Genomic DNA, 11,692 nt, shown 5'->3' on the forward strand with positions numbered 1-11,692 from the left:
TGAATTCTTATAGATTCCAATAAGAATTTATAGAATATCGTCGAAAGAGATTTTAAAGATTTGGTAATATTTGAGGAAATTGATATAAGCGATGTGGCAACGCTGTTTGCATGTTTATAAGATCAACACGCGTGTCTGACAACATAATGAGAGAAGTTTAAATTGGGCTGGGGTCGATTGCCGGCGGGTCTTTCTCATTCTTTTTAAGAGGTTAAACCACGTTCAGTTTTTCACTTTTGTATAAAGTAATTAGTTTCCTTTTTTTTTTTTTTTAAAGAAATAATTAACAAGAAGATTAAAACTATACATCAAAATTCACGTAGTGTCAAAGATAAAAATTTAAAAATTCTCGTACTTTGTCGAGTTATGTAGAATTTAACTTTTCGACCGTATTTTTTGGGGAAAAAATTCTGATTTTAAATATGAATAAAGAATTTTAAGACAATTACGATATTGGTTGTGTAAATGGCGGCAAAATTTGAAAATACATCGAATCACTTGTAGGAAAATATCCAGTCTGTTAAATTTAATTTTAACATCAACTTAGCATATGACACGAAATTATAAACACGTCAAAAAAAATGTCAAAAGTATTTTTTTTTTCAGTAATTTCGCATGGAAGATATTTTTTACATGAAATCTAATAACTGAAATTGATTTTTTTCCATTCCATGCATGTAAAATATAAACGCCATAAAATGTTTATTCACTGGAAATCGCTTTTGGCATTCGGATTAATTTTTTGGCTTTTATTATGTGCCACGGATCTGTTCGGAGGACATCCGAGAGGATATATATACAATGTTGAAGGTAAAATGTTTTTCTAATTATTTATTTTTGGAAAAGAAGAATTTTCACAATGGAATACCATGCCTGAGTCGTGCCTGAATATGCGGAACGTAATTTGCACCTGCAGCATGATAAACAAGATAAGAATTAACGTTGCAGATAGCCCGCAACTCTGCAGTCTCGTCAAAACGTACCTAACAGCGTTCCTAGCGATTCCAGCTCCTTGGGAACCTCGTATCAGACTTTTTATTGAACTGGGAGCATCATTTTGAAAGTGTACCAAAAGAATCTAATGGAATCATAATCCTGCAGATTAGTATGAACCTTTTCCAGCCATCTTAATTAAAATTATAACCTATTATCAATTTTTTTATGATTTAACTAGTTAATGACACCATTTTTGTTGAGAAGGTGAAAAGTATTAAGTAGATAGTTCATAGTTTATGATTTCTTAACACATTGGAGGCTAAGCCTTAATTTTCCCTGACTGAAAGTTTTTTTTTCTTTGAATTTAACCCCAATGCAATGCTTCAATTGTACCTTAACCTTTTTCGCCGATTTTTTTATTTTTTACTGCGAAAAAATGCCTATCGAAGGGTATGCGACGACCTCGAATTTTTAGTTATCCAAAATTTTGGAAATCTACAGTTTTAGCATCAGAAACACGCTAATAAGGAGTCATTTCCTAGGATGGTGCAAGAAGTACTTGGCCTAACAGAAAACACAAAAATTTTTCGACGTCATATCCTTTTAGCTCCAAACACTTTTCCCAGCGATGTTCACTAAGTTATCACCTCTTCTTCCTTTGACCACCGAACCAAATTTTCAAGTCTGGGAACAGAAAATAATCCAAGGAGACTAAAACTGGCGAATAGGGAGCTGGTGAACTGTCTTGGTGAAACAACACTTTCTTCTTAGACAAATGCGGTCGTTTTTGCTTGATTTCTTCGCTCAAACGTTGTGTTCAACCCTCGCCGTTGATAGTTTTTCCTTTTTCATGATAGTCAACGAAAATTATCCCAAGTTTCGACGTTGTCTGCAGATGGTACGGTCTTTGCTTCATTGGAGCCGGTTCTCCCTTTCGAGTCCATTGTTTTGATTGTTTTTTTGTTTCGGGTGTGAAGTGATGGACCCATGGTTATGAAACGGCGCAAAAATTCGGCTGCATTTGTGTGAAACATTGCCGAACATTCGATGGAAGGAACGTCTTCACACTTTTGTCCAAATTTTCAGTTAATATGAGATGTTCCGCACTTTGTCTGCTAGCTCGCGCACTTCCAGTCGAAGATTATCCAGTGGATTTTCTTCAACATTTCTGGAATCGTCACCTCGTTTGGTCGAACACTGCGATGCTGGTCCTGGCAGGTCGTACGGCCTCGTTTAAACTGCTACTGTTGCTTTCCCGATAAGCCTAACATTATAAATGAAAATAACGGTGTGTGGAAAGAAGATATATCCATAAAAAACAACCCACAAGACACTCGATTATTTTTTTTTCTATTTTTATCTTTTTATCGAGACAAATTTCTTTCCCCCTAGTCACTCGATAGAAATGGAACCCAATCTACAGAACTACCAACTTAAATTACTCTTCCTAGTTAAATAACGAAGTATGATGAACAAAACCACGAGACAATCATTTCCAAAATCTAATTTTTTATTTTTTTTTATTTTCAGATTACGATCTTCTCTACGAAGCTCTCTACATGGAAAAATTAGACCGATCAGAAAATGTGATATTAAAATTAAGGGATTTCGGCGCTTTGCTACTTTTATGGAATTTCGCCACTTTTGTTTGTTCTGTGATCGTATGTCAATTTGTCAAATCGTGTTGGTGGCTGATATTTAACGTAAAGATCAAAACGATCTTGTGGAAATGTCTAACTCTCAATTTCGCTAGAACAAACTCCTTATCAAAAATAAATTCAACGGTCAGTAAAATACCGATCAAAATAAAACCCGCACCACTCACCAGTCTCCAAGTAATGGATTTGAAAAAGCGACTCGCACTTAAATCTGACGTGAGCTGTCCGAATTTTTTGAGAGAACGAACTTGCAGCAATCTGTCGGATTCTACTACAAAAAGCGCGCCGAGATGCCACATGTTGTTTAGAAATAACAAAATTTTTATTCCTCCCAAAGAAGTGAGTCCACGGTTTATCTTTCTACAAACTAAATACACTTAACTAGGCACTATCCACTAAACTGTGCATTCTACACCGTTTACTTGTCCATCTCGATGTGTTCGGGACGACTGCAGCTTTACTGACCGACTCGTAGATTCTTGGTCATTTGTACCCGGCGGTTTCTTAGATTCTTTTAATCTAATCGAACAGAACTGGCTTCATCTTCCATGATGTGGACGAGTTCCTGAAGGAATAGTCGGTGCCAAGAAAAGCAAAGCGCCGAAAAACTAATGGGATTGCGAAGGGTATTTGTCTGATTGAATCCATTGGTTGACGCGGCATATTACTCCGACTTACTAAAGCAATTGCGTCAAAAAAATATCGAGAAACGGAGAGGCAAAATCAGCCGAGGCGATGACAATTCTCCAGACCGCACTGCTTTGTTTCCAAGGCTACTGTACACGAATGTGGCTTCAGTCACGATAGTCCATGGATGTTGACCGATGACACGACCTTTCCAGCCGGCTGACACTGTCGATTAGACTCTAGTGTGAAATCGTAGAGCCATTTTTGATCCATTGTCATATATAGATATCAAAAATTATCGAAAAAAACCGACCACACTGTTTCCGAGGCTACTGTACACGAATGTGGCTTCAGTCACGATAGTCCATGGATGTTGACCGATGACACGACCTTTCCAGCCGGCTGACACTGTCGATTAGACTCTAGTGTGAAATCGTAGAGCCATTTTTGATCCATTGTCATATATAGATATCAAAAATTATCGAAAAAAACCGACCACACTGTTTCCGAGGCTACTGTACACGAATGTGGCTTCAGTCACGATAGTCCATGGATGTTGACCGATGACACGACCTTTCCAGCCGGCTGACACTGTCGATTAGACTCTAGTGTGAAATCGTAGAGCCATTTTTGATCCATTGTCATATATAGATATCAAAAATTATCGAAAAAAACCGACCACACTGTTTCCGAGGCTACTGTACACGAATGTGGCTTCAGTCACGATAGTCCATGGATGTTGACCGATGACACGACCTTTCCAGCCGGCTGACACTGTCGATTAGACTCTAGTGTGAAATCGTAGAGCCATTTTTGATCCATTGTCATATATAGATATCAAAAATTATCGAAAAAAACCGACCACACTGTTTCCGAGGCTACTGTACACGAATGTGGCTTCAGTCACGATAGTCCATGGATGTTGACCGATGACACGACCTTTCCAGCCGGCTGACACTGTCGATTAGACTCTAGTGTGAAATCGTAGAGCCATTTTTGATCCATTGTCATATATAGATATCAAAAATTATCGAAAAAAACCGACCACACTGTTTCCGAGGCTACTGTACACGAATGTGGCTTCACTCATGGACTCATAGATCGCGCTACGTTTGTCTAAGCGTTCAACTCGCGTGGTACTTCCTTACACAATGAAATGGCGAGTCTGAAGAACTAAAAAATTATAATGTAGAAGGTGTTTCGACGATTTTACGCGGCCCATTGGATTTCTTGCGGCTATCGAATTGTATCGATGGAATAGCGCCTTCTTCTTCTTCAAACGAGGCCGATACGCATTTCCAAATACTGATGCCATGATCTTTCCAGCCGACTTTCGCGTATTTCACGCTTCGTAGCGCGCAAGAGTGGTACCTGCCGTTCGGAGATGCCTCTGGACATCGATCTTGAACTTCTGTAGGTTCTGGTACTGGGGAAAGACGTTCCTCCAAAGAAATGAGACTCGGTGCTCATGAGCCACGTCTGATTGTCGATTAGTTCTTTCATAAACTGCCAAGTCGAACTGCCCTGTTCTGTATTGTGTCGAGTATCTTCAGGTTATGCTTGGGAGCCGAGTTTTCCCCGAAGATGCTCGACACAGTACAGAAGAGAGCGATCGATTAGACTCCAGTGTGAAATGATAGAGTCACGTTTGATCCACATATAGGCGCAAAAATTTGAGTTTATTGCGATTGAGCAGCTCCAAACATTGCTCAGAATGTCGAATGAGATTTATCGCTTCATTTTACGGTCATACGAAATTATTTTGTGGCCTTTTTGGTGACAGTTTCTTCGAGGCGTCCACCGTCTAGCGAATCACTTCCCGACGCGCGAGTTTTCCAAGGAAAAGTCCTTTTTCTATTAACTTCTTCAAACTGACAAAAGTTGCGTCGCTCGAAATTGTACAACTCACAAATTTACAGTTCGACATCTGTCAAATTGAGTCACGTATCTTTTGAAGGTTGGGGTTGATTGAAAATCGTAAGGATTTAATGTTAATAGCGCCATCTATGTCTCAGTCCACTTAATAATAAATTTCTAGGAACGTTTCATGGACACCAGGCAAATAACTAAACTACGAGCAGAAATTTTAAGATTACAATCGAAATTTCAAAAGGAACACTCTGATTTGTTGAAAAAAGTTGATATTGCGAATAAAGAAAAAAAAGATATCAACAAACAATTATTGGCGATTCAGAAAGACAATAAAACCGCTCGACAACAAATTGAAGAATTGATACAAGAAAAGGTTTGTTCTATAATAAATTTCTTATTTATTACTCATACAATATTGGTTGAATTTTCACGATGTGGCAACACTGGCAGTGTGATGTTTCGAAAGTTGACAGTTGACGTTGCGTTATAAAGACGATCGACAAGAATTTAGGGCAACAGACACTTTGGCGGACCTACGGAGAGAAGGTTATGTCATTAGACCAAGTATTTCGACAGGCTTGAAGCAGAAGTTTCCTTATTTTCTTCGCGAATCGATTAGAAAATATTATTGGCTACAAAATTTCAATCGTACTTCAACCAACTGTCAAGTATCTCCTATGGACCTCCGGATCTTTGGACCAGGATCACTTTAGGAATCCCTGATCTAAAGATGGAAAATTGTGTAGATCCCAGTCGAGACTCACCTAGATTTCTAGGTGTTTACCTGGATTATACTGGGATTTCCAAATTGACGAAAGTACATGGTAGATGTACCATCAACCTTTTGGCGTTTTCCCACTATATTCCTTGGTACTAATTCAGTATCTGTAGATTTTACTACGGAAATTTTTTTGAATCCCTTTGAATCTTTCCTCGGATCTTTGAGAATTAACCTGGATCATATTCTCGTACCATTGGCCATCTATTTCGGATTTACCGTAGAGTTAATTTCCTTTCGGTAGATTTATTTCACCAATTTTTGAAACAGACGTATTTTTGAAGGGTATGTTGCTGAAGAAATTGGAAATCGCTACGAAAGACATAAAATCGAATACGAAATCGAAAAAAGCCGTTATGACGAAATTAGAAGAGCTCACCATCAGTTCCGAAACGTTGAAACAAGAACTCGAACAAGTTTCCAGAGATAAAAACATTTTGGAAAACAAATTGAAAGTATTGCAAGGGGAATACGAGAAGTTGCAAGAACGAATCATTTTACCGAGCGACGTTAATTTCCGCGAAGATTACCACGTTAATACACCGGAAAGAGACACTAACGATAGAAATATAAATAACACTAATACGAATAAAATGGAAAAAACTCAAAGTATTGGAAGGTTTAGCGAAAAAACGGTAAATTTGTTTTCTTTTTAAATCGTTTTTTTTTTTTAAATTTTTTCCATATCTGATCTTCTAGGATATCGAACAACAATCGATTTCGCAAACGGAACTCGATATGAAAAACATTCAAGTAAAAATTAAACAACTAGAAAAAAATTTAGAAAACTTCAATGCCGAAAAACCGGAATTCAATTTCAAAAAATCAGACGTAAGTTTAGGCAACGGTCATTAAAAGCATAAAATTTTATTCGGCAAATATTTGTTCGGTTTCTTCACCTCCTTATGATAACTCTCAAATTAATGGTTTAACAGTAACATAACCTCAAAAGGACTCTTCACCTTCAATCTCTGAAAACGCTAACTTGGATATCGAAACGTGTTTCGAATTGTGTAATAGTGAGTGTTGGTGTGCTGATAGTGTAGTGTAGTGCCCATTATCAAACAAGAACTTCCGACCATACAATAAAATATGGATCTTGTTCTCCCGGAGCCGTTGGTGTACCAAGTAGCTCCATTATTCAGTACCACGGATCTTGCGGCGATCACTCACCAGATTTTGTCCTCCTGGAGCCGTTTTTGTACCAGGTGGATCCATTATTCAGTACTACGGATCTTGCAGCGATCACTCACCAGATTTTGTCCTCCTGGAGCCGTTTTTGTACCAGGTGGATCCATTATTCAGTACTACGGATCTTGCAGCGATCACTCACCAGATTTTGTCCTCCTGGAGCCGTTTTTGTACCAGGTGGATCCATTATTCAGTACTACGGATCTTGCAGCGATCACTCACCAGATTTTGTCCTCCTGGAGCCGTTTTTGTACCAAGTAGATCCATTATTCAGTACTACGGATCTTGCAGCGATCACTCACCAGATTTTGTCCTCCTGGAGCCGTTTTTGTACCAGGTGGATCCATTATTCAGTACTACGGATCTTGCAGCGATCACTCACCAGATTTTGTCCTCCTGGAGCCGTTTTTGTACCAAGTAGATCCATTATTCAGTACCACGGATCTTGCAGCGATCACTCACCAGATTTTGTCCTCCTGGAGCCGTTTTTGTACCAGGTGGATCCATTATTCAGTACTACGGATCTTGCAGCGATCACTCACCAGATTTTGACCTCCTGGAGCCGTTTTTGTACCAAGTAGCAGCGATGTGTGCTTCCACACCAACCCTTATTGTTAACGGTAGTAGGCGTCATTTGGCGGATGTTCAGCCCGTATGGCTTCGAATGGTATCGCTATATCCAAGGGTGAGAGGACCTGGAAGCCCGTACGCATGGAATCTATGATACTGAGACACGTGAGGTCCTGGAATCGCACTCTTGTTTCTCGTTTTCTCTGTACAGGGCTACCATACGTTACTCTTAGATATTTTGCGGTTTTAGAGGACGTGAGAGTCGCGTTTGCAAAGTGATATTTGGGAGCGTGCCGATGTGAAAAGAAGAAGCTCGGTTTTCATCTTACAACCTAGTTTTCGCGGGGAGTACTACCTTTCTCTACAACCAGTTTAAACATTTTTAGCCTGAGCTCAATTTGAATTTCGGCGATAACAAAAACGTATACGACGAAGATACTGATAACGATTATTTTTTCCCGAACACCAGTCCTAGACTTAGATATTGGTCTGGAAGGGCAGGAGACGTGGTAAGCTTCAGGCCATCATTCATTTTGATCGATTCGCATTCACCAAGCGCTAGCGTGGTGAGTATTAAAATCTCGACCACATCTACATCATTCTAAACACGTGATCTAGTTTTTGTTTCAACTAGTTTATGTTCTATTTACGTCTCTCCTAGTTTTCCTTTCTTACTTATTTAAAAAGTTTCTCAACGGTGAGGTGAATTCATACACTTACTTATTTAATTTCTTTATGCACTACACTATTCACTAAATTATACACGAAATGAGAAAAACAACGATTTTTTCAAGATCCAGTCATTGGCTAGCAAAGTAAACGACAAAGTTCGTTGTTTGAACAATATAAAAGAAAAATGCGAGACGGAAGTGGACGAATATTCGTCTCAGGAATCTCTGGAAGATCTCAGAACTCCTCGAAGGATAGTCAGCAGTTCCGTGGCTTTTCAAAAATTTTTGAAAAATTTACAACCCGACAGCGCTAGGTTACCCTACGATTCTCAGAGCGAATGTTGTTTTTGATTTTCGGAAATATATTACGTGAATAAAATTTACGAATACGAAACTGTCTATCATTTTTTGTTTTGTTTTATTATTATATTCGCGCCCCCAAATATTTCGAGTTTGGGAAAAATTTTGCAATGGAGCCGAATCTGATGAAGTTTTTTACCTGTAATGCCCTGAACAACCCCTAAGAAATCGGAATGATGTTGAGCTTATTTTGAACGATTTTCTTCTGAAAAAAAAAGAATCTTTTTTAGATTTTCGGAATTGTCAAAAATTGACAAATAGAAATGAAGAAAGAATAGAAAGAAAAGAGAGAAATGAAAGGAAAGAAAGAAAAGAAAAGGAAGAGAAGAAAGAAAATAATGAAAAGAAAGAATAGAAAGAAATGAAAGAAAGGAAGAAATAAAAGGAAAGAAAGAAAAGAAAAGGAAGAGTAGAAAGAAAATAATGAAAAGAAAGAATAGAAAGAAAAGAAAAGGAAGAGAAGAAAGAAAAGAAAGAAAGAAAAAAATGAAAGGAAAGAAAGAAAAGGAAGAGAAGAAAGAAATTAATGAAAAGAAAGAATAGAAAGAAATGAAAGGAAAGAAAGAAAAGAAAGGGAAGAGAAGGAAGGAAATAATGAAAAGAAAGGAAAGAAAGAAATTGATAAAAAGAAAGAAAATAAAGGAAAGACAAAAAAGGATAGAAAGAAAAGACAGAAATGAAAGAAAAGAAAGAAAGAAAAAAATGAAAGGAAAGAAAGAAAAGAAAAGCAAGAAGAGAAAGAAAAAAAATAGGACAGAAAGGAAATAAAGGAAACAAAGAAAGGATAGAAAGAAAATAATGAAAAAAAGAAAAGAAAATAAAAGGAAGAAAGAGAAGAAAGAAAAAAAGGATAGAAAGAAAAGGAAGAAAAGAAAGAAAATAATTAAAAGAAAGAATAGGAAAAAACAAAGGAAAGCAAGAAAAGAAAGAATAGAAATAAAAGGACAAGTAAGAAAAGAAAGAAAATAATGAAAAAAAAAGAAAGGCAAGAAAGAAAATGAAAAGAAAGAAAGAAAAGAACAAAGATAACAAAGAAAAGGAAGAAAAGGGAGAAAAGAAAATAATTGAAAAACAGAAAGTGAAAAACGAAAATAACGCACCTGATGAATAGGAACAAATTAAAAAAAAGTAATAGAAGAGAAAGAACGGTAATAAGAGAAAATATAAAAATATAAGACAAAACAGGAACACTAGTACAACGTGGCGTATAAAAGAAGAGAAATTCCAAAAATTGACCGAAAATCAAATATAAATCGATAGAAATAAAAAAGAAATCGCGGTATAGTAGAGAAAATACAAAAAACAAAAACACTTACTAATTATATTTTCATTTTTTAAAGTCAAAAACGAATAGAAGCGACTCTGCTATAGAATTTTTTACATTTTATTGTTAATTTTCATTTATCGTTATAATGAATGAGTTTTAAAAAATTTGATTAAAAATAACGAAAATATAACTGGCGCAGTCAGTAGGATCGCGAAAGAGTCGTTTAAGAATGTTAGTCGTTATATAAATTAAGAAATACTAAAGTGAAAAATAAAATAAAGAGTATAACTGGACCGACAGTATTTGAAACTCAACAAGTAATCGTTACCCTTCGCTTTTAAGTACGTATAACAGTTTAATCTTAAATTACATTTCTAACAGGTCTCAAAGAACTCTAAGCCAAACCGCCCGATATTCTAGCTACTGTCATACAATAAATCCAATCATTTACGGAAAAACCGGTCTGATTTATGCATATATCACTTATTTTTTACACCTTTTCAATCCTCTTCTAAACCACAATGACAAATTTCTAATCACAGTTTCCTCATGATCCAATCAACATATATCCTGTTGTCCGCGCCAATTAGGTACATTTCCGTCTCTTTTTGAATAGCGGCAACGCTCTTTTAGTGACGAGTGTCTGCAATGTCAAATAGCGAAGTAGTGTCTGATCTTTTACGACGTAATCATAGACCCAAACAAGGTGCTGATGATTTGCTTGGAAAAGGACGCCACTGCCCCGTGGGACCCCATGTCGAAATCCTTACAGCAGGTATCCCAATAGTGCCAGTTCGTTGTGCTGAAGATTTACTCAAAAAGCTTATTATTTACACCAGAAGACGCTACTTCGGCATGCCACCATACTCGTAGAGTAGTGAAGGTCTATGCAGAAGGGTCTTCTGTTGCCACGACCACCATTCATTGGATATACACTCCGATGATTGAACCTCTTCTAACGTACGAAACCATCGTGCAACGGCCATGTGCGGAGAAAGTAAAGACTAAAGCGCAACTTGACGGATTTCAGCGTCCACGCAACCAGCGTGCATGTAGAAGGACCTTCGGTTGTACATGGGACCTTCCATTGGATATAAAATTAAATGATTAAACCTCTTCTTACGTACGGAGTCAACATATAGCGGCCCTGCGTGGAGAAAGTGATAACTGAATTGCAACTTGACGATTTCAGCGTTTCGCTTGTCTTAATTCATGCGTACGACCCGAACCAGGGTCCTTTAAGTACTGGATCTTCCTCCTTTGGACCTAACGACAAAATTCGAAGCATAAAGGACAAATATCCTCAATGAATAGCAGGCTGAGATCAATCCAGAGAATCTGCGATCTTTTTAGCCGAGAACAATGATCAAAATTGTTCTAAATGAGTCGACTACATGTATAAAGCTGTGTGGTGACGACGCGAAATCAATCAGTCTTGCTTCGGCAGCGATACAAGTGAAAAGTAAAGAAGAAGCAAACGATAAAACAGTAAAGGCGCCAGTATATTCTAGGCATTGGTGTAAATATCTTTGTGTATATATCCCAGAAAACCTCACGCCCGGCACGTAACAATCATAAGGGTTTAGAGACATGCATCACTGATAGATAACAGTAGAAAAGAGACTCTAAGTTCGCAATACTTAATAATGGAGCCACCTGATAACGCAGATGGAGAAAAACGGCTAGATCAGAGCAGGATTCTGTGAAGGAAATCCAAAATAAGAGTTACAGTCTTTGTTATGATGCAATGAATAAAACGAAC

The 11,692-nt window shown here is 37.5% G+C and overlaps 1 protein-coding gene across 2 annotated transcripts; it reads left to right on the forward strand.

Annotated features, from left to right (window-relative positions):
* The first annotated feature begins 488 nt into the window (after positions 1-488).
* Positions 489-8,697, forward strand: LOC130894343 (uncharacterized). Of its 2 annotated transcripts, none has more exons than XM_057801092.1 (7): positions 489-810; positions 2,467-2,933; positions 5,260-5,466; positions 6,156-6,506; positions 6,571-6,702; positions 8,019-8,141; positions 8,427-8,697. In XM_057801092.1, exons 1-7 carry the CDS (start codon positions 672-674, stop codon positions 8,652-8,654), a joined length of 1,647 nt encoding a protein of 548 aa, XP_057657075.1. In that variant the 5' UTR covers positions 489-671; the 3' UTR covers positions 8,655-8,697. The 2 variants fall into 2 exon arrangements, with proteins under 2 accessions (XP_057657075.1, XP_057657074.1); XM_057801091.1 differs by having other exon boundaries at positions 513-810; positions 8,019-8,198.
* The last annotated feature ends 2,995 nt before the right edge of the window (positions 8,698-11,692 follow it).

The sequence above is a fragment of the Diorhabda carinulata genome, chromosome 5, assembly GCF_026250575.1.
Source record: "Diorhabda carinulata isolate Delta chromosome 5, icDioCari1.1, whole genome shotgun sequence".
Lineage (NCBI taxonomy): Eukaryota > Metazoa > Arthropoda > Insecta > Coleoptera > Chrysomelidae > Diorhabda > Diorhabda carinulata.

What these genes read in the sequence shown, in the direction of transcription:
- LOC130894343 (XM_057801091.1), top strand. Translation starts at nt 672, where the DNA reads ATGCATGTAAAATATAAACGCCATAAAATGTTTATTCACTGGAAATCG. An exon ending in GAAGGTTTAGCGAAAAAACG is followed by an intron (nt 6,507 to 6,570) that starts GTAAATTTGTTT and finishes CTGATCTTCTAG; the next exon opens with GATATCGAACAACAATCGAT. An exon ending in ATTCACCAAGCGCTAGCGTG is followed by an intron (nt 8,199 to 8,426) that starts GTGAGTATTAAA and finishes GATTTTTTCAAG; the next exon opens with ATCCAGTCATTGGCTAGCAA.